We start from the raw sequence: 24,957 nt of genomic DNA on the forward strand, positions 1-24,957 counted from the left end.
ATTAAGAAAACATTTTACACAATTTCTTAATTAGGCCTGTATCTAGTTATTTTATATATAAGTAGGCATGTGTTAGTACAACTAAAATTTAGAAAAATTTAAGAGGTATTGAGATTGTGCAGTTTATAGAAGAAAACATTTTCCAATTAAAAAATACTTCTTTTCAGAACTACAAGGCCTCAAAATTTGTTTTGTAAAAAAAACTAAATCAATTTAGTCTTATTAAAATACTACAAGTTTGGTACCTGGTGATAATTTTATATACAAAACTATATTCTTGGTCCTGCAATAGAAAACTGAGCCTGAAGTAGAAAGCCCTAATCGGAGTTATGAATGGTAGCGAGTACTGGATGGTCATGCAACATCGCCACTTTCACTTATTCATTGTGTAATACTACAAAATGGGAATGGTTTCTTGAAGCACAAATGTTAAGACACAACATTTGTTTATTTGGTTATTCAATATGAATATTCAAACAAAAATTATGATCATTATCTCACTTAAGTACAAGTTTCCCTGACAGTTAACAGCTATGCCCAACTGGCCTGAAAAGAAGTTTAAGAATTTTTAACGCTAAAATCAAACTGTGTTGACAAAACCATTTTTATAATAAATTTAAGGCCCTTTGAGAAGCAATAAGGAGAGGGAGAGCAAGTAAAAGTTTCAAGCGCTCAAAAATAACTTCCAAGTTTCATGTAGATAAAAAAACATTTATTTTATTTTAATTTTGGTAATATTAATTTATTCATGCTGACAACAATTCACATTCTATTGGAATAAATTTATGTAAATTTACTTTATAGTCCATTACATTGCAGGCCATTCCATGTCAAATGAATCAATAAAAAATAATATTCAACTTGACCATTTCAGATTCGTTTATTTATACTCTATGGCATCCTAAACTCAAATAATTTTTTAATTGTATCCCTCACAGTTTTTTAGTTATAATTTTTTTTAAATAAAAAAAAATATTTTTGTCAGAAGTGTTAGTTTTATATCCAATTAATTAATGCCCATCAAACCCTCTTTAAAATGAGCTATATCTCAGCTCTCTAGCACTGATGGAACTATAGTTATAGCAGATTTTAGATTTAAGTGCATGTTAAAAAAACATAGGATTTTGTGATTTAAAAAAATGTACAACTAAACATCTATGAGAAACAGAATTTAAAAAATATATATTTGAGTTCAATACACAAAGTTTCAACCAAATCTGAAATGGTTCAGGTTGGTTACCTTGTTGGTTTGACATGCAATCACTCTTGCTTGTTCTTAACAGTTTGACATTGTTACATTTATAGTCTGGTTTAATAACTGTAAAATACAAAATAAAGGAGTAATCATAAAATATAATACGTATAAAATACGTTAACAAATGAAGTAAACATTGCACATAATATGCTGAACAGGCACGCATTTGTATGTCAGATGATCTAGATTATATTTCTTGATTCATTTAATATTTTTATACAATGAGGAAGATTTATACAATAATGTGTGTAACCTTTTAGCCTTTGAAATAGTCTATAATCTATATGAAACTTTAAACAAGGAAAACGTGTAATGTCATAGTGACATGCACCTTGGTCTCCTTACTTAATTAAATAATTAAAAAACAACTCAAAAGAAAATTAACAAAATTTAAAACCAAACTTGAGAACTCCTGCCAAAGTAACGTCTTTTTTCTATCACAGGCTAACCCCTGTGCCTTAGTTTCCTAACTTACTGTTCCAACAAAAAAGTTAATGTATTACAAAAACCCATAATCAAAGCTTAAGAGACAATTTATGAAATGTGGAACAAGTCCTACCATGACTGAGGAGCCTTGAATGTCATAGCTTTTTGCATTTCAATACATGAAAGTATGACTAGACCTAGACAGGTTAATGAGGTGAGAATGTGGAACTAGGAAACACTATCAAACAGGTAAATTAAAACTTTGTATGTTACAAATTTGCTGTAATCAGATTACCTAAATAAAACTTTGGCAAAAAATTGGGTGAAATTACAAATATTTCATATAAAGAGAAAGCTGGGAGTTCAGTTACATTAAAATATGTTTTAAAGCAATGTAGATAACGTAATAATAATCACCAACTACAAAATAAATATGTTTTCCGTACTTCTTAATATCAACTTTGAGAGAGAATAAACATTGTGAGAGTAGCATTACTAAGGTTTTTGTTAGGTCAATTTTATATTGTGTATTTGATAACAATATTTAAAAAAACTGGTCTTGTCATAAACAATTTAACAATAATATAACTTTTACTATTGATTACATGAAATTGAGATTCATAAAAATAATTACAGTACTGATCTTACAGTACTTCCTTATTACAATATTACATTTTTCAATAAAATAATACCCAGCAGTTTAAAAAATGTAAATTTGGGGGGAAATATATTAAATAAATATATACTATATTTGTAGACAAATATTTTTATTTTAACGATTTAAAACTTTAATCCAGTTGACTAGTAATAGTAATAGTAAAAATACACTAATTAAAATTTATACATTCCATTACGATTTCCAAATATCAGTAAACTTCAATCAATTATTTAAAACCTAAATGTTATCACATTTTGATACGTGGAAAATTCTATGATGCATCATAAAATTGTAAAGTTTTAAATTCTGCGAATTACCTTGAAACCGACAGTGTTGACGCGCCAGTGTGGCCTGATAGTGGACAACACTTGTACGGCGCCTGCTTGTAGATCGTCTTGGGCAATAGTCACGTCGAGATGCGGTGCTTCCATTGTCCACACTCCACCACTGCTGCACAGCTGACTGATTGTAACAGCTGACAGTGCCCCTCCTCACCCTGCCGCTGCTACGTCATACCTCCTGCCCGCGCACTATCACCTGCGCCTGCCCTGCCAACACAACCGCGCAGAAATTGTAAACCTTGCCATTCCGAAAATTAATTAATAGTAATTTAAAACAATTAAAGCACAAGTAAGTCAAAACAAGTGTAATTAATAAATTTTGTATGACAAGAATTGTTATCAGATTCAATGGAATAACAACCAGCCCTAATTATATGAACGAACATCTACAGTGGCAAAAATAGAACCTTTCTACAAGGATGGTAGATGGAAATAACATGTCATGCCATATCAATATTAGGGCTTAGAGCACAATTCCGATTTCCGAGCATATATTTGGAAAGCAAAATATTGTTTTCAGTTATTAGAACAAGTTTTTATCCTAAACCAACTGTACTGAAAATAATTCGAGAACTACGGAAACTATTAATTGCATGAATTAGTAAAAATTATAATTTTGAGATTGTAGTAATTAATATTACAATGTACGGCATGGTTTATTTACTTTCATTTTACTAAAAGTTAAATGAAGGTTTTTAATTGTACATATACTATAGCGTAAACATAATAATATAGCGATAACCGGCTGGCGACTGTGCGGAGATCGTCACGACTTAAACACGGGCCCGGACCTGGTTTCAAATTTCACCATAGTGAATTCATCAGTTTGCAGTCAATTCTTTTAGAAAGAATGTAGCATGTTGTAAAAATAACACTCTTTATAACAGAGCTCTAGTTATAGCTGTTAAATAATTTCAGGTAGCCTCTTATCTGTGATTGGCTGTGTTCGACGGTACATCCGCCTCACTAATTGGCTGTACCGCTTCACTATCACGAACTATCCGAAACATTCCTTGCCTTAGACGAGTTTTCAAACTAGCTGAAATCAAATTTATAAAACAGTAAATTGAATGACTTAGTCCACTATGTCAATTCGCAAATGTGGAAAGATCGTCGAACTTTGCTGAAAAGCTTCTTTCTGATTCCATACTGTTATGTACAGATAACGAACTTTTGTTCCAATTGCACAGTGTCCTATTGTTGAGTTTAATACTTGACACCGGTTTATATTATTGCAATGGTGTCATTTTTACTGTTACTATAACATTTAACTGTTATACATAAAATGACGGGTTGCTGCTATACAAATATTAATTATACTCTAACTCTTGGGAAGGAAAGGTTCTATTACCTCAACCCTCCCCCTTAGTTATACCACAATACATATTCTATTTAATACAATTTTTAAGAATTTAGTAACTCATATTTTTTATCTTCCCCAATATGAAACATTGCAAAACCAATACACGAGTACAACAAAAGTATACTCTAATTTCAAGATAAACATATATTATATTATACAGCATTACATGAAGTTTTAAAACTTCTTTTAGAGTTTAAATAAGTTGGAAGTGCCGAATGCCATTATTGGCACCAATTAATAAAAAGTATTCTTGGGATATTTTGTTACTCAAAATACATCACCACGCAAAGTTATGATACGTTTTTGAAACAATATTTTAAAAATATTTTTCTAAATCTTCAGATTTTTTATTTTTATTAACTCTGTACTCAGCATTAATTAATTATAAAATTACAGAAATTAGTAGTATTACTACATTACATGCCATAAACATGGGCAGTCTTTTAACATTACTCATTATTATTCCATCACAAAAAGGTACAATCAATAAAACCAATTGATGCCTTTACTTAGTGAATAAACATTCTTGCAAAATTTAGAACAGGTTGCAGTTCAAACATTATGGCCTTTACGAGTACACATAGGGATGGACTAACTAAGAGAAACCAACTACTCCAAACAGGTCTTCAAGAGAGTAGCTATAGCAAAACAACCTTGAATTTACTTTATAAGAACAATGTTTAATTTAATCTCTTTATTTTTTTTATTTTAGGATTATGTACATATCTCATTTTAAAGATATTATTACTCCATCACTTTAGTTTTTTTGTAAATTGTTAACTGGTTTAATGTTTAAATTATGAAGTTTATAAAGGTTAAACATTATTTTCCTGAATAACCAAAAACAATATTGGAAGAATTTAAAAATTATTAAGATGAGTACTATTTATATCCTTAAAATGAAATATCCTCCATATATATACAACTGAAAACAGGGTACTGGTGTTTTGAGGTTTAACATTGTTTGTATGAAACTAAAATCAAGATGAATACCAGTAAATGTAGATGTTATACTTATATTTGTTCTACCTCGAAATACTTGTAACATTAAATTGTTACTTTACTCTAAAATTAACATTGGAAATTTCTATTTTATCCCGTAGTGAATTCTTATAAATGAGTCTTTATCTTGCAACGTATCTTTTAGTATACTGGAATAACTATGGATGAATGAGATGAAAGACAAGTAGAATTAGTGAGTGTACCAGGTACAGTTTAATTTTACAGGTACCATTGAGTTCATGTAACATGTTGACTGTGGGAGGTGTCTTGCGGTAAAGAGGCAGTACGAGGCTCCTCAGTTTCACTCAATAAAGACTAGCAGTGAAGGTATGTTAAATTTGATAGACCCTTAGAAACAGATAACTACAGTTTAGCATGAACTCTGAACCGTGTTGTTATCGGGATGATTAATAAGACTGACTAAATTCTAATATTGGCTATGTTCCATTTGATATCTTCTAATCAACCAGAACACTTGACTTTTCTAGTAGTTCCCATGCTGATTGTTGTGTTCCCATCTTGGTTGGTGGGTTTGTATTATGTTATCAATACAGTATTTTTTACAGAAGAAAATGAGTTAAATGTTTGTGTTTAGGGTAGAACACTGAGTAATGGAAAAATGCATTTTAGTTACATTTTATAGACACCTACTGCTAAATATTGCAATCATGCTGATGTCACACATTGTGGAGTTATCTGACATTTTTGTATTTTTGCTCACCATGGCCTCGAAAACACAAAACCACCACTATCTAAAAATTTAGATACATATGTGCCTATACAATATATTGTGAGATTGTAATTATGACAACTACTGTAAATTTTTATTGTTTCAAACTAAACTTGGTATAGGGATAGTACTTACAAGTCTTTCATAAGTTCGTTAACCAGCATCGACCAATACAAAGTTTCAGGGTAGTGGCTGAGCAATATGCATATATTTATTTGCATAGGGAATGGAATACCTTAATTCTAATCTATTTGAATAAAACAAAAATAATAAAATGTTATACTTATTTGTGTGATTTCATTGTTTTATTAGGTGTTTTTGCTAAATTAATATCAATAATGACTGCAAATTAGTTGAGTTGGCATACCAACGTTGGCGTACAAAGATAACATTATTATAAATTTTTCATGCTACAAAATATATAATACTCTTATTACATTTAATTGGATAATATAAAAAGACAAGAATATCAAATAATATTTCAGGTGTGCAAAAAAGTGTTTAAAATATAATTCTTTTAAATTTTCTTGGATAGAGGCTATTTAGGTGTATTTTCAAACACCCCCTCCCCCTCTTCTGATTCACATTTCAGTCTAGAAAGAAGGGAAACTACATGTGTCACAAACTAGGTATTTTGAATACAATTTTAGGCGTGGAGAGGACTTTCACATCCCCCATGATCTATTGGATGGGAAACTTGTAAATGTCAGACATACTCATTATTACTCTAAAATTATTTAAATTGTTAATTTTTTGTCATTTAAACCATTTACCAGACACCTTCAATTGGGCAATTAAAAGTAAAATACAGTTTTTTTATCTTGTTCCCTCAATGTGTAGATTTTTAATTGATGTTTGGGGAAATTATTATGAGTATGTAACAATTACTTGTTAAATATATAAACAAAATTCTTGTTACAATGACATACCTTATAAGTGAAAAATTTCTGAAAGTGTTCAGGCAGCCCTAAAAATTAATAATAAGCAGAGTGAGGCATGCATTACTTCACTGTCTACTGGACAATTATTGTGCTTGGTCTCTGAGACACAGGCCACAATGTACACAAGATATTCTGTGACCTGCAGTGGTTACTCAGTCTTGTGCTATATGAAGGCCCACCAAGCCGATGCTAAGTTCACATTGTAGGTCTTCAAAGATTAGATAGGCCCTAACAGTCTTACCCATTTCTTATGACAACATGCCTATACAATATTGTTCTTAGCTAATGTCCAGAAAATCTTTTTACGACCCTAAAAAAGGTTTTTAACCTTTAACCAATTCAACTGATTTTTAATTAGTTATCTCCAACTAATTAAGTTTTTAAAAATTTTTAAATAAAAAATAACAAAAAATCAATGAAATGAAAAATAAGGCATAGACTGGTATTCAGAACTGCTACTTTCTGGAATAAGTTTAATGTAGCGCCTTGTTCCAGAAAAGCAACAACCAATTTCTCTGTTATTTAAATTCATCTTAAACAAAACAATTTTTAATTTTACCAGAATCTGGAGAGCTTTAACTTCACCACCTCTACTAACCTCCTTACACCAAAGCTGAAGACCTCAGCCTGGAATTCAAATACAGTGAATGATTCAGAGATGAACAAATTTATCTGCAACCTCATTAGCTCTTGTAAAATATCTCAGTATAATTTACATATTTGTTATCATTGTCCCACCTTCAACCACTATTAATTCGTATACGAGCTTGTTTTAAAACCTAAAAGTGAACTGGAACTATTGTGACCTCATTAATTAATATTCACTCATTATTTATTAATGCAAAAGCTATTTACCTTGATGAAACTACCTAGGTACATGTATGACTTTCCAATATTTGTAATGAAAGCTTTTGTCAGTACATAACATGTTTGCTGTGGTAATAGACACTAACCATCAAGAAATATAGTCATAATAAAGCTTTTTAAACTATAGGAAGACATAAATAGTAACTAGTATGGAAAAGAGAAAACATAGATCTTGTACTTGAACAACTTCGCAGTGCAACCTTAAGGCAATATCACCATTGACGGGTTTTTGAAAATGCTAGAAAAGTCTATAGACAGGTCTTGGCTATTAACCTTAATGAGGTGGATTGTCTGTTTAGCGTAGTAGCAGATATTATGGCAGCTTAGTCACTGTCCTCACTACTTCCACTGGGTACAAAGCCAAAGTCAAGATGTATAACTACATATATCATAGCTAAACGTATGTATAGTAGTTTAACATGTTTACTGTGGCAGAAATTTTAGACCGGCTTAATCACTGTCCTCACAAGTGAGCATAGAATCACAGTAAAGATGTTAAATATTTCTTAGGAAAGGGCAGAAGCTGGACCGCTTGTTGGCAATACGTAGGTAGCTTTAAAATTGGAGCTAAACATCAAAGATTTTAGAATACAGTGAATCATGTTTTTATTGGTTATGCAAAGTATCTAGAATGTAGCTGAGTTTATTTTTAACTCCTGCATGTCACTTGATAAAGCACTAGTGTGCCTTACAAAACACAATGACCGTGCATTTAAGCTTAATCCTGCCACCTCCCAACATACGGATTTCAATTTACAAATGAGTTACAACTGCTGGATAACCATCTTCAACTAAAATATTTATTGGCTGAGCTTTAGCAAAGTCTATTACTCAAGAGGGTGGGAAAGTTTAATTTCTGTCTGGCACTCTACACGATATCTTAAAAACGAAATGACTACAGGCTTGAAATTTTGTTTTCAAGACATTGTGTTCGATGATGGTGCATGTCACTTGAGGGATTTGGCTAAGAATTAGTAAATCCCTTTTTATATTGGTCTTAGGGGTAATCATGATGGCAACTAGAAAATAGAAGAATAAATTAATTTGTAGACAAATTGCGTACAATCGTATATGATCTCAACATGTGAGTAAAGTAAAACTAAAACATAATCGAGTGGAAAGTCAATGTTAAAAGTCGGTGACAAGATTTGATTTCAGTGCATTCTTGCATTATAGTACCCTCCCTAGCGTGTCACCGGAACTTTTATTATTTATTTATAATTATTTGAAAATTGCTAAGAAACCTAACTTAATTTAAAAAATTTAAATGTATCGTGTGGCAAGATATCTTGAGAAAGATTTCATCCGTGGAATATAAATTTGGAATGAAACGTCATTTCTACATAATACAACAAAAATGTGTGCTATGATGGTGCATATCCAACCATCAAATTTGGCTGAACATAATTTCTATATAAATTTCTTTTCCCTAAGATTGTGTACCTGTATATCTGTCCGCAGGGCATCCCGAGGATTAAATGAGTTATAGATTAGAAATTGTGCATGCAATTTCAGTGAAGCCTGTTTCGCGACATGTGGTGTGGCATACCTTTATAATTTAGTAATAATTTTAGGTAAATTGTTGTGGGACAACCTGTATAGTAAAAATATTGATAAAAGTTATACAGTCACATCATACTCTTGCCAACACATGTGCTGTGATTCACTCCACTCCATTGTGTGTCACAGGAATAATTGCAAATACTATTCCACCATTTGGAGGGAGGGTGGGAGGGGGTAGATGGGTGACAGCTGAGCGATCCTGTCCTTGCAAGCATCCCGCCTGCCTAGCCATTGATGGTGGTTCAGAAGTCAAGTTTAAGCCGTTGGTCCTCAGGTTGTGTTTGACTTTGCTTGGTAAAATAAGACATCTTTAATTTATTTTTTACTATACTTAATCCGAGCATGCACTATGAATTCTAGTCTTTTGAAATCCCACGTTGAGATTGTGTTTAACTAAACTTCATTCCAACTAGAAAATATCTTAGAAGAAGAGAATGGCATCTGTTTGTCCAGAATCATCCACTGCTGAGTGTGTGCTGTAAATTGCCATAGAACTTTTTAAACATCATGATTTTGTATCACATCACCATGTATACCATGTAGGTGGCTGTGCATGATCAAATGCTGGTTGGATTGCATATCAAGAATTATTTTGTGATGATGAATATTTTACATTTCATAGGCTGTAAAAAAGATGGGAATCTTTGTGTTGTTAGCAATCCAATGAAGAGTTAAATTTGAACATTAAATGGTTTATAAATTACAAAAGTGATCAATAATTCATTCACCCCTTCATAGTTTCTGATGTTAATTACATTCATAGCAACTGCATAAAAGTGTGCCACTGACTTAATATTACACATTTTTATATAGTTCCTGTTTTATTCTTTTGTCTACCGTAGTGTTGCACAAATTTCTGTGACATTGTGCAAGTCATTCTGGCATTTTCTACTAGATGTCAGCACTTCCTTGGTCTGCCATGAGTGTTTGCACCTGGGTGAATTTGTTGTAGACACAGTACAGGCAGCTACTGTATGTTGCTGTTGCATGTAATCTGCCCTGGGGTATTTTATGGTTTATTTTTAGTGTTTATTGTACCATGGAAATATCCTACACACAAATAGACGATTGGGGAGGTTCTTGTTAAATTTGGATCTCACAAGTAGTGCTTTCAGTAACTTCCATACGAAATTTAATTAAATGGTTGCTACCAAAACTGGAGGAGTAGCATGGGGTCAGGTACTGAGTATCACACATCTAGAAGATGGGTGAATTAAGAGGGGGCGACACCCCTACTAAAAATGGGCAATAAAACACTTTGTGCAGAAGCATATAGAGATGTTATTTGTTCAGAAAAATTTTAAATCTCTAATCAAACTGAAGATTATAGTTTTCTGAGAAGAATTGCTTTCTCAATTATTGATTTTTAAAATATGTTTGTCACAGTAATTGATGAAAGCTACTACATATCTGTGTAAATGTAAAAGGCAATTTTAATAACAAATTTAATAATCTATCCAAAAATATTATTACCACTTCAACTGCTTTATTTTTTAGGGCCGTACAAACCTTTGTAAACAAAAATCATACTGATTTTGACAAAACCTAGTTAGCGGAGTAATGGCCATTCAAAATACCAGCATTCTTTTTCGTAGACCCTATATTAGGCACATAGATGACAAGTGTTGTTAAGCATTACTGAAATTGTCATAAGAAATACTATGTTATGATAACAAAGTCATAAAAATGTTTGTCAGAACTCAGCCTACTTAAAAAAATAGATAGCAGCCTAATTTTATTTGATGAAAGTTGCTCATATTTTAATGACTATTATTAATATGCCTATGTCATGTTACTCAACAAAACTGTGTAAAGTAGAAAATTTGATTAAATTTTAATTACGGTTGAAATAATTACATGCTTAAACTAAATTGTTTGTCATTTAATTAATCTGTTCACTTAACAATATTGTTTTTAAGAAGTATTATTTGTACAAATTTTTTCTGAATCACAGTTTTCAGCTATTCTAAAACTTATATCAAAAGGTTCTAATGTTTTGAGCGTGTGCAAACAAAGTGAGCTAAAAGAGAAAGCACAGATATTTGTTGCTGTTAATCCAGTAAGTGCCAGAAGAAAGATACGGATGGCCACAGGACCAGTATGCAAAAGAGAGCACACTGATGAATGTAAGAGAGACATGAATTGCCCCGCTAGACTCAAGAGATGCTTTCTCTTGAAAACTATGAGAAAGTCTACAATTGGCCATATGTATAATATTTCTTACAACACAGATAAGGAACTAAGCTCATTGGAATCTCTAAGATCATAATGTTATAATACATAGTGTGACAGTAGTAACAACTGATTTTAACATTTAAAGGATTAACAATATATTAAATAAAAAAATGCTGTAACTAATTTGCAATGATCATTATTTTTATCAAATTCTTGTGTTATCTGTGAAGTAAGCTCCCTTTAATAAAATAGCTAATGCAAGTGTTAAAGAGATTGTTAATTTGTATAGTTCCTGTAGTGGGATATGAATTTATATGACAAAAAAAGCAAATAAAAATGTTGCCTGTAATTGCAGTAGTATTTAAGTAGGTTTGGTAGTTTGAAATATATTTATGGATGATTTCTTCTAGTTTTGAATAAAATTTTACAGTTTTCAAACAATAATACAAAGCAATATCATACAACATTGCTAAAAGATTAGTGTACTATAATATCTTCTGTTGAGACAGCCTACTCAATTCTTCAAAGCATTAACAAATAGTTTCTGTTACCCCAAATCAATGCTCCATGTTTTAATTTCTCAATTATAATTATAGTGATGTCCGAGATACGACTATATTAATTCAACATGTTGTCAGTCTCAATTATCTTAAAATCTTGAGGGTATTACAATCTTTTCACAGCAGTTGGGAACGTTGTATGTTCCAGCTAGAAGAACAACACATTCATTTTCCTTTAATGATCTCAGAATGAGAATGCTATCCTCCAGTAAATTTTCTCAAGTATTTTTTTGAAGAACTTGGCAGTTTCTCCCAAGAATGAGTATATAAATTACGGCAATGAAAGTCACTAATATACCATTCATTAATTTATTGGTTTTATGTATGTTTTTAGAATATTAAACCAACAGTTTTCTGGCCCAGTCAGATTAGAGGGCAGTACTGATCCACTTAATATCAGTTGCTTCATTGGTTCATAATCTAGGATTAGTTCCTTGGTACTCTGTTACTAGCTAAGTCCTCAGATCAAAGAGCGGAAAATCTGTTCCAGAGAAGCAGCTTTATGAGACTTTGTTGCCTCCGGCCCAAAATGTCTTTTTGGTCTAGACCTCCTTGTAGTCGTTGTCCACTCTGACTTTTTTTCAAGTGACTGGAAAAAAGTCACCAGACAAATGACTGGATGTCTGGGACGGAGGTGCACAAAACTTAGTACAAGAAATGTTAGTTGGAAGGAGCCAGACCATAAGGTTTGGAACATTTTATTTAGCCACCGCCATCTTATATTACTTTTATTTATTATTTTGTTGTTTTTGTCATATATTTTATTTAAAATAATTACTATTTGATGCAATTCATTCTGCACATCAAAACAAAGTGATCAAATAAGTATCTGTGTCTGTAGTTTTATATATAACGCATTGATATATCTAAATTTAGGCAATTACAAAACCATTCATTGAGAGGAACTAGAACACTTGCTTGAGGTGGCATTACATAGTGTGTTCAAAAAGTATTGCGAATTTTGTGTATTTTCAAAAATTATTTATTTATTTGTGAATATCTATTTTTTACCCTTCAAAGTAATCGGCCTGGGATATTATACACTTGTGCCAACGTTTTTTCCAATCTTCGAAGCACTTCAAAAAATCATTTTTTGTATCTCGTTCAGCTCCTCCTTCGATGCTGTCTCTATCTCGTCAATCGTGGCGTAGCGTCGTCCTTTCTTGGGCCTCTTCAGTTTCGGGAACAAGAAAAAGTCACAGGGGGCCAGATCTGGGGAATACGGTGGCTGCGGTATCATTAGTGTTTTGTTTTTTTACAAGAAGTCGCGTACAAGCAGCGATGTGTGAGCAGGGGCGTTATCGTGGTGCAAAAGACAATTTTTGTTTTTTCACAAATTCGGGCGTTTCTGGCGGATTGCTTAGCGCAAATTGCGCATAACTTGCAGGTAATATTCCTTATTCACTGTTCTACCTTGTGGCAAGAACTCATGATGCACCACGCCCCTGCAATCGAAGAAAACTGTAAGCAAAACTTTCACATTCGACCGAACTTGGCGTGCTTTTTTCGGTCTTGGTTCGTGCGGCAGCTTCCATTGAGATGATTGAGCTTTGGTTTCCACGTCATAACCATAAACCCACGATTCGTCACCAGTTATGACCCTCTGGAGCAAATTCGGGTCGTCGCGGACAGATTCCAACATCTCATTAGCAATGTTCATGCGATGCTGTTTTTGATTGAAATTGAGCAATTTTGGTACGAACTTTGCGGCGACCCGTCTCATGCCCAAATTATCGATTAAAATCGAATGGCACGAGCCAATCGATATACCTAGGTCCTCGGCAATTTCTCTAACGGTGATTCGACGATTGGCCGATACAATTTTCTTCACGTCATCAATTTTTTCGTCTGTTGTTGAAGTGCTCGGGCGTCCGGCACGCTCTTCGTCGTTCACATCTTCTTGGCATTCTGAAAACATTTTGTACCACCAATAAACGTTGCTTTTGTCCAAAGTAGCTTCTTCGTATGCCACAGTCAACATTCGGAATGCATCCGCGCACTTAATTTCGTTTTTCACATAAAATCTGATACAGGTTCTTTGTTCCATTTTTTTAAATAGGTAAAAATCGAAGACGAACCAAAACACGTGCAAGCAAAGCAGCTGTCAACAATTAACTGAACATTCAAAATGGCCGAAATTGTCAACATAAGTGAGAGACATAGTACCAACATAACGCTACAAAGAAATCGAAATTCAAATATACGTAACCCGCGAAAATTCAAAATTCACGATACTTTTTGAACTCACCTCGTATAGCTTAGAACTATGTTTTAATTAACTATTAAATTGATGCCATACTAAAATCAAACAATTTGTTAAAATCAGTTCATTTAAGCACTTAAGTGTGCCTAGGTATGGTGAATTTGTTTCATACCAAGTAAATATGTCTCTTGTTGGTACACAGACAATGCTCTGTCCAGTCTCATCCATATCCATGGGCTGCCCTGCTCGTCAATCCCCCCCTTCTCCAATTTATGTTTGACTAAACATTGTGAATAGATTACATGCATTTGTTATGATTCTGTTTATTTTATTGTTTCGATGAAATTGAATTCCTCATTCTACTCAAATGAAGAACTGATTTTTTTTGCCAGCATACTGGAGGCAGAGCAGAGTGAAGAGAGACAGAAGTAAATACTGTGTCCACTATCAATACTATTATTGACAACCCAGCAAGCTGGAAGAAACTGCAGTTTACTAGGTGATTACAGAGGATAGGCAGAAATTACCAGAGGGATGCATTTGACATGAGAGAACAACTCACACTTTATTTTGAACTCTGTAGAGGATGTCATTCTTTGGCAGTAAGATACACAGCTTTTGCACAAGCTGAATTAAGAAATTATTTTTTAAAGTTTGAATCGTTTCTTAAATTGACAGATTTTCTGTTTTGAACTATTAACACATTTATGCAATTCTACTTGTTGTAATAGTATAATAATTTATTTCCCAAGCCCCAGGCAATACAGATCCGAGATCTTATTATAACACTCATTTTGTTTTCAAAAAATCTTTTCCTAACTAATAAACTAAGACAATTTGTTACACCAGGTTTCACACAATTTCAATCCCACGAGAGAATTTCCTACAAAATATGACATAAAATTAAAGGACTACTAAGACGTAATTGTTTTAAAAAAACCTGTACTGTTCAACAATGTTGCTATAGCCTGCCAACTATCTTTGTCACCAGCAGATTACATTAGTTGTATCATAAAAGATATGAGAGAAGTACTTATTAAGATATAAAGAGTACTTCTTTTTTAAGTTCAATTATAGCTGTTCATAGTTAATTTTCAGCAATTAAATTATATATTAAATATTCTGGAATACACAAAAACTGTAATGGTGAACACGTATCTAGAGTGAAAAATGTGTCCAGCCTCTATCAAACTTTGCTTTTCCAGTAACTCATCCATCGTGAGTCTTATTCCCAAACTGGACAAAGTAGGGGTAAGATCTGTTGGCGTTACTGCATTTGTCTTCAGCCGGACAGGATCTGTGTGCTAATTCCTTAAGGAATTGATAGGCTTAAAGAGTTTTTTAATCGATGAACAAAGAATCTGTACAGTGGCTACAACTGTCATTTTTAAGCCTGAATGGTGTTTTACACTTGCAGCAAAATTATTACTTACACGTGTAAATATAAAATGTCTGCCTATCACAGAAAAGTCACCCACAATTTTAACAAGTTCATTAACAGTAGACAGTTCGATTGTTTGCATCACTGAGGCCCCCAGCACCAACACGTCACTTCTACTTTTAACATATTTTTCGTGAAAGCAAATTAATTTCATCATTCACTTATTTTTTTACTATCAAACCTCAGAGACTGATTTCCACGATATGAAGTCAGTAGGACTTTAATACATCAAGTTTGCATCTCAGTAGGCCTAACTCTATATTCTTTATTTTAAGACATTCTATATTTTTTAACTTGTTTTGAAACAACCTTAATATGAAACGTCTTGACCTGAGGTTTTTATTCCTTCATCATCAGACCTTTTTTAGCTGTGGTGATTAATGGCTTCTTTATACAATAAACTGCCCATCTGAATATAAAAACACAAAACACAACTTTAACACCAGACTTAAAAATACTTCTAAAACCTACAGCATTCAACTTTTAAAAACAAAAATTATATAGGACTGAAGATTTATTAGAGACAACAGGCGGATGTGATCTTCCTCAAGAAAGTTTTAACTGACGATGTTGACTGCCCGGACCTTCTGGCTAAAGTTGATTTCAGAGTGCCAACATCCAACTGCTCAAATGACCTCTTCCTTTGTGTCTGCAGTTTAATGTCATATTTATATAATGGTTACATCCCAAAGCTCCATAGAACCGGAAATAAAATGAATAAATCACATGATTTCTTTCTCGAAAGTGTAAAGTTCCTTAAGCATGTATTTTTGAATGGAAAACTTGATGTTAATTTATTTTTCAAGTTTTTATCATTGCTTGATTTATAGGTACTTTGGGATTATACCGACCACACCAGTATGAAGAACACAAAAATATAAATTTATAGAAACAAACATAATAGAACAAAAAAACAACTCTTTAATTACAAAATTTTTTTTTTTTACAAGCATTTCCAGGTATTGTGATCGGTATTGTTGTCGCTGTTATCTTATCTTTCTCGAGAATCCCGATTACGGCAGGCCACACGGCATCACATGATTATTTAGGTTTTTGGCACGGTACATAATTGCCTTTCCATTACAATTCAATTTATATTTCTGATCAGCCCCTCTATAATTTGATATTTTACTGATAGCTGTACTATCTCGAGGGATGTTTTTCTTTCGTCGACATCAGCGCGGGGCAGCACCTTCGGTGGGTCAGAGGCACTTGCATTTTGGGTGGCGGAGTGTGATCAAGAATAAAAACAAGTTTTGTGTGTTTTTTTCATTAAAGAATTTAGTTTTTATTTGGTAATTTTTGTTTTTGTTGAATTTTTGTGTTTGGAAAAAATGTAAGGGTAAAACACGGAAGTACAACAAAGCGACACACCAGCTGAACGGGCAGCGAGACTCTGCAATCACGTTATCTATTAGACCGCTCGACTTTTACCTCTGTCTGAGGATGGGGAGGAGTTTGTGATAAGAAAATTCCTGTTTTATATTGACGAAATATTGTTCTACGCTAATCTAGTAATCAGTAGAAGCAAAATGTCAAATAACGATTCATGTCTGGGTGTGGTCGGTATAATCCCAAAGTACCGGTTTATGTTTATGTTTATATTTATAGTTTTATTTTGTTACGGCTTTGTTGTTTTTTATGTATGTTGCGTAGTCTATTTATTCTACTCTTTGGGTTTGGGGCTGGTGTACACTAATGCTTGATGCATAGTTATAATTGTTCCTTGTTACATTCTTAAATTTTATTATATATTACATTCTTTATATATTGCCACTTTGTACATTATCTGCTATAAAATTGTGTTTACCATGAATTTTTAAATAAACAAATCAGGCTCTATTATTAAAACAAGATCCCCGAAAAATTTGTGTATTTCAAAAGTGAATTGAAAGCATTATTAGGTAGAGTACGATAAGCGGACCCGGTTTTTTATATCAAAAGTTATTTAATTATTATACCCATCAATATATTCAATCAATAGTAATTAATTTGAGCAATAACTACACACATTTTCATATTCTAAAGACAATTTGTTCTATAAGTAACTTCTTTAAAATAAAAAAAATAGTCGTATTTAGAACACTATGCAAAACACTAAAAGATAATTTGGTATTTATTTACAATAGCGTGACCATGGAAAATGGACTTTTTTTCATGGGTTGGGCATTTATAGCCAAGTATTATTATCACAGCTGCATATAAACTGGGGGGAAAGTATATTATTGTATTATATTGATGCCTTTCGGGCATTATTGCGTTAAGGAGCAGGGGCATCACGTGATCTGGGATTCGACTTTTGCAAGCTCGAGTTAATTTTTTTTCTAAAAGAGCAAGCAGTGCACAGCACTGCGCAGCGGGCAGGCATCTTTGACAGGATTAACGTACTGGTCAGCATCATTTCAGTAACTTATCACTTACCTTAATGAACATCCAACACAAAGGTGTGCCATTACCACTACTGAACTAGGAGGTTAAGAATAGACACAGAGGAACAAAATAGTTCAAAATGGCGTCCCTTCTTTATTTGAGAGAGCTGCGGAGTAATACCAAACTGTCAAATATGGATAGTGTTGCCAGAGGTACTGTCAAAAACAGAGTTTTCAGAGGATTTCAAAAAATCGTAACTCCTTTGATTTTCGTTGCCGACGAATTTTTTCTTCACTATTGTTTTCAGGGGAAAAAAAATGAACATAACTTTCCATGGTCACGTTATTATAAATTGATACCGATAATTTACTGTGTCTTCCTCGGTTTCAAGATGTTTGTTACGTTTTCTTTATTATTTAAATGACATTTTTCATGTCACTTGTCTTAATGTTTTATTTGATTAATGCTTGTTTTTTCTAATTATTTATGACATTACTATTTCTATTAATTGTTTATACTATTTCTATTACTTTGAAACTTGCGACTAATTTAGTATTTTAGGGTACGGTCCAATAAGCGGACCCGGTTTTTTATATGGAAATTGGCAAACGATATTACTTAATCATAACCATCGATATAATTAATCGATACTGATGAATTATTTTTAACAACTTAAATAATCTATATGAACAGCTGTAAACACTTTCAAATAATACAATTAAGGTAATATTTTAAATTTCACGTAACATTGTGTATTAAAATGGCCGTCAATCTTAGGAAGCTTCACGAAATTGCTTTAAAAGACGATAAAATATGTTTTTATGGCTTCAGGATGTTGGGTTAGTACCTATGAATCCATTATGTGATATTTGTGGAAAGGTAACAAATGTAACTGTCAGAGGAGCTAACATGGTCGTCTTCAGATGCAAAAAAAGAAGGTAATGGTGGACACAACTTTAGTAAAAACGTTTTCGTTCTGTTTCATTTAGTTAAAGTTATGAGTTTCCCTGATTTTGGTTATGTTCATTTATTATTTGTTATCATTAAATTCACATTTTAATTTAAACATATGATTGTTATTACTTTTATATCGATTGATAGTCTATGATTCGATATGCGAATATTAGGTATCGATGATTATATTCTTCGATATAAAAAACCGGGTCCGCTTATTGGACCGTACCCGTATTTTATATAAGTTGTATAGTTCTGTTATTCAATATATACAATATCACTATTGTAATAACCGATATAAAAACTGGGTCCACTTATCATAGTTTACCCACATTGTTATAGCTCATTAGAGTTTGTTGGTGCGATACTTAGAAACAAGGAATAACCCCTCTTCTCCCTCAACTACAGTTGGAATATTTACAACTGGATTGTACAGCCTTGTATGACCAGACAATGGATGAACTGGTGGACTACATTGCCTAAGGGCTAATTGGAAGAAGCACCAAGTACCAAATAATGAAATTTGTAATAATATTTACAATTATTTATGCATATACAAAGATTTGAACAGTCAAAATGTATCTACTTGTGATAGGTAAATACCTACATTAAGAATATTTCTCTTTATTTTTAAAAATTTCCTCCAAACACTGAATGATGGTTATCAACCATTAAATATTTATATTTGTTATCAAATTTTGTGATAAACATTGTACAAGTAACAAAGTGGCCAACTATAAATAAACATATGGTAGTTACATGGCCTAAAATTCTAGTTTATCTAGGGGACATATGGATATTTAAGAAAACAAATATTGCTCATCAAATGTACTCTACCAATTTGTTTGGTACATTTAAAGTAAAAGTCAAATATTTCTGAATATATTTGGCAGGTCATATTCAATATCTAAATTGTATTTTAATTTAATATGGTACGGTAGGCTATTTAGGTGTCTAGATGCCTAAACCTAATTAACCTAAACTGCTATTGAATTAAACAGACAAACTTGAGAAACACTCAAAACACTAAAAAAAAGTAAAATAATATTACATTATCAGTTTAAACCAACAGTGAATATTTGAGGTTAATCAACTGACGTTATTCAATGCATACAATATTTCGTTAAATTTAATTTACTATAGCACTGGTAAATAATACAAATAGTTTTAGGAATATACAAGTAAGCTACATCGAATTACAATATTACAGCATAATAAGAACGATGTGATGTTTAAATGCATGGGTTCTAATCAAATTAACCTAAATACACGCACATCCATGAAATACTGATCAAGCTTTGATCTTACCCAAACGAAGATTATATTTTCAATTTCCAAGCTTAAGTACCACAGTGCAGTTATTCAAAGTAATATTTATAATTATAACTCAATATTTACAAATACAATTTTTTATATGTCGGCATCCGAATCGACAAACCAAATACTAACAGACTGACACTTTAACAAGACATTGGCACTTGGCAGTCAATTTCAATCATTCATGTCATCATGCACAACTGACCGAGTCTAGCACTATAACAACGGTCTAGCAGAAGCAGATCAGCAGATGATAAAAGGACTCGGCTAGTACCAGCATAGATTCTACGCCTGTATGATATCTCGTACTGTACAAAATTTGTACAATCAAAAATACTATGATTTTTTATACTGTGGTGCAATATGTTATTGTATTATTTTTTTACCTTCATACCTCTTTCTCTAGACTTTTATTCTTTATTTTCATAAGAAGGTAAGATTGGGAATGATCAGTGATCAGCAGTGGTATAGACTATAATTGAAACATCACACTGTGAGATTCAACACATCACATGTTACAATAACTTAATCATTAGGTTATATAATTATGAGCTATTGTCCCTACTCGCACACTGCGCAAATCACGCTCTTATCCTTTGTATAATCTTCTATAATAATTGGTTCAACCATCTGACTAATCTGGAATGATGATTTCAGTCTCTTAAAACTGAATTTTAGACTAATTCTGGTTTAAAAATTGTACCTAGACTCGCTTCGAGTGTTCAATTGTATGCTCGAATATTATAACCAAGGCCACATGGTTCATGGTCTAACCAACCCTTGGTGATAGTTCAATATTAATGTTTTACTCTACCGTTATGCAGTTAAGAATCAAAGTCCATCATGGTATTATAGAGTAACACAATATGTTCAAAGCTCACAGCAATAAACAAAAACTACGAGTGTCTTTGACACATGACGGTTCGGCAGTAGTTCGGACGTAGTTCTAAATATATGTTCTACCAACATGACCCAATTTATAGAATAATACAATGTAAATTGTGTATAAATATTTAGAACTTTCGACTACACGTTGTGTTCTTCTGTTAACCAAACACATGTTCAATGCCATAAAACGTTCTCCGGATCACCATCGATACGAAAGGATTTCTTTCTAAAACGTGCCGACTCAACTTAACAGCTAATAACTTTCTTAGTTTATACTTTGGCAACAGTAAGTAACGTGCAATACAATCTTTTTGACTGTGCTGTGAAAAAATTTAGTGCTGTGAATGTTAACGTTAACAACAAATTTGATCCATCTAATTTTATTTTTTTTTAATCGGCTACTGATATTGGAAGTGAATGCGTAGGAACAATATTAAAAATATCACAAACGAGCAAGAAGCTTTACAAAATATTTTATTTTTTATGAATCAACTCGAAACTGTTGAAGGAAACTGTTGTAGTGTTGTGGTTGAACACACGCTTAGACTCAAAACAAAAACTCCAATACAACAGGGATATTAACCAAGAAGCTCGGCTATTCAAGCTGCAGTCGGAAAAGAGGTAGAAACTATGCGTTAGCATTGTATTATCGAGCCATTATATAACTTTTAGAGTTCACTGGTTATACTGGTAAAGAAACGGTCACTTCTATATAGATTTTATATCGATTTCAGGTACTTAAACGTTTATTCTTAGCCCTATATAAACGCTGTAGTAGACAAATCAAGAGGTGAGAAATTATTAGGATTAATTCATCTTAAATCGGCTTATGACAATTACACTATCACGAGAGAGCAGACCTTTACAACTTTTAACGTGCCGAGTAAAGAACTGTAACAATTTACAGATATACCACTATGGCTCCAGAGCGGTTGTGCAACTTTTCAGAGACTCGTTATTACGAGCTGGAACGCTCCAGAAAGTGTTTAACTGCTTGAGGAATGTGGTTTGAAATTAAAACTGAAAAAGTACAAATTATACTGGACTGAAATGGAATATTTATGCACATATTGATTGAACAGAGAATAAAACCCGATCTAGATAAAATAAGAACCATATTAGAATATTCAAGAATTACCAGCATAACTAATTTGAGATGCTTTCTGGTATTTGTGTAGGTGCCGACTGTTTGTTTCTATAACCTTGTTCCTGTTACTTTTCCTCTAATGAAACTGTTAGAAAACCCGCTAGAAGTGGACTGTATCCCAGGAAAAACACATTCAAGAAACTGAAACGGAGACTGACAACCGCACCTGCATTGGCTTACTTCGAATTTGTTTTCTCTTCGAGCTGCGTTTTAGGACATTTCAAACACACAAAAAAGAAAATGAAAAGGAATAAGGTTTCCATTGCAGGTTATTGCATAGTTTATGCAATAACCGTTCTTATTCTCTAAACAAACCAAAGATTTCGGCGACTGAGATGATCTCGTATGAGCCGTCAAAAGGTTCCGTTCAAACCTAGGATCACATAGCAAAGACTAATCACCAGGATTTCAAATGTCTTTTTAAATAAGACACCCCATTTCCCCATTATATATATGCATGCATTATATAATAATGCATAGGAAGGGAGTAGTAAATATAGACTAGTAATCGAGGCTCTTTCCAGGATATAACAAGCAGCAATGTTCCAAACATAAATACTACAGCGAGTTCTAGTAAACCATACACTCACCTCGTATCGAAGACATCTCAAAGCAAGGAGCTTCGAACTACTTGGAATAAGTAACGCTAAAGTCTTATGGTACCAGATACTATACGATAAAAGAAAAAACGTTGAATTCACTGTCAGAAATTTGAGAGTGTACAGACTGGTAGATAACGATGAAATAAAAGTTGAAAGCCTTATGTACCAAATGAACAACAAGAACTAGTCCTCGAAGAGAATTACGATCGACCTACCGTTGGCCATTGTGGAATAAGGAAAACATGAATAAGGAAGAGTCGTGAATTACTATTGACCGAGATTCTACAGAGATGTTTCCACACATGCAAGAAATTGTAAATTCTGACAAAAGCACAAAGTAAGGCTAATGCACAACTAAAAGGCTTTTGGTATATACTAGTGCAAGATACTCTAACAGCCCGATATACAATATAATGTAGATTGTGTTTACATCTTCGTTCGCCGAACTGATAAAGAGAATGACGCTCTATTAAGAAAACTTGTAAACGATGTTTTCATACAAAGACACATTGGGCAAGCTGTTCACGTTTAGGTTAGCCAGTGAAGATTTCAGAGTATTCTGAGATGTCTAAAAGAAGGACGTCTAATCTATATTTAGCTTTGCTAAGACTGAAAGATGACTGGTTTGTTTGATCGACACATCTTTGAAGAAGATGCAATCTATATTTTCTTATGCTGCACCAACGCTTTCCAAACCATATCCCTTTGTCTCGATATGACTCATATTCCTCGCTCTTCGTGTTTTCTGTCTTCATTATTCCCTATTTAGTGTTCACAGATGGTACCATATTAGAAATAGAATAATTTCTCAACGTTACATTTATGAACTTTCATGTCTGAGCTTTCCCATCATAACTTTTTCTCAACTTTCACACCCTAGATTGATATATTCACAGATATGTTCCACATATAAAAGTCCGGAAATTAACAGAACACCAAGCTTACCATTGTCATCACTTTGTTTTATTCTCTCTTTTGAAGCTTTGGTATTACAATATCTATCAAAGGTCGCACCAAGGGCGTCGTTCATATTACCAAGTCTACAACTAAAAGGAGATCTAGATTGGGGAAAGGTACATTTTTATAGTGGCTTGAGGATGGTGAGTTAGGATTGCTGTAGTACATAGTGTATTCCGCTCTGAAGCTGGAAAACCAATATATTGCCCAATATTGGCTTGAAACTGGCGATTTAGGGTTTCAGGTGAATTTGGTGTATTTCAATACTAACATGAGGATAGTTAGATAAGTTCAACTAAAACATATCAATTTAACCTAAACTGCAGGGGTACTGTTGGATTTTAAAACATTTTACAATGTTTTAGGAAGACGTAGGCTTTTGGCAGAAATTGTGATATAGCAGAACGAAACAATTAATGTAGAAAAGTGTTACATAAAAAGATTGCGCATGCGGAAATTATATTTCTGTCGCGGTATTAAGTAGTGTGCAGCCGATTTTTTAGTACCAGATGTTTTGTAATATTTTGTTTATTTACAAAATCACATGTTGCATTTCACGTCATTTTTACAATCAAAATACCAGTTTAATAAATTTAAAATTTATGTAAGTATTCAAAATTATGGGTTTACGGAACGAGGAGGCGAGATTAAGGCGTCGCCAGAAGCTGAAAAAGCAATTCAATTTGACATCTGTGTCTGACAATGAGCTGGAGTACGAAGCCGGGTTGTCACCATCGCAGAAGCCCACCCTGAGCAACCACTTCCTTTGGGTAGTCTTAGGAAAGAGTCAGGTGGGCGATGGTTCTTTCCCACACCTTAGTCAGTATCATGAGAAGCCGGACATCTCTGGCCGAGATTTCGAGAAGGTGACGTACGTGTTATACATGGCTAAAGGGGGAGACGTCATACAGTCTGTAGCTAAACAAACTCAAACTACTTTAGGCGGTCCCTTAAGGAAGACAGTTTCTTGGTCAGAAGAGAAGGAAAAGTCTGTAATCGAAACCCAAAAAGCGAAAGAAGAAGATATAACAGAAAATGACTTCGAAGATGATGAAGAAGAATCTGAAGACGAAGAACCTATCGAAGATGTTAAAAAAGCGAAAGGGAAAAGAAATGGGAAAATGATAAGTAATTTCTATTACAGACCAAAAGATCATTCTCGCTCACCACAAAAAGTAGAACAGGAGAGTGTCATAC

At 33.1% G+C, this 24,957-nt stretch overlaps 1 protein-coding gene across 2 annotated transcripts in view; it reads right to left on the bottom strand.

Moving 5' to 3' along the window:
• The window catches only part of LOC124357675 (ethanolamine kinase 1), a 46,556-nt gene extending 26,190 nt beyond the window's left edge, over positions 1–20,366 (bottom strand). The window contains exons 1-2 of one of the 2 annotated variants that reach the window (XM_046809661.1): positions 20,158–20,366; positions 2,657–2,882 (exon numbers count right to left, since the gene is read on the bottom strand). In XM_046809661.1, coding sequence (XP_046665617.1) covers positions 2,657–2,770 — 114 coding nt within the window. In that variant the 5' untranslated portion in view covers positions 2,771–2,882; positions 20,158–20,366. Of the gene's footprint in view, positions 1–2,656; positions 2,888–20,157 lie in introns of both variants that reach the window. The other variant, XM_046809660.1, reaches the window with a different exon arrangement.
• Between the last annotated feature and the right edge of the window lie 4,591 nt (positions 20,367–24,957).

The sequence above is a fragment of the Homalodisca vitripennis genome, chromosome 3, assembly GCF_021130785.1.
Source record: "Homalodisca vitripennis isolate AUS2020 chromosome 3, UT_GWSS_2.1, whole genome shotgun sequence".
In the NCBI taxonomy this organism is placed as follows: Eukaryota; Metazoa; Arthropoda; class Insecta; order Hemiptera; family Cicadellidae; genus Homalodisca; species Homalodisca vitripennis.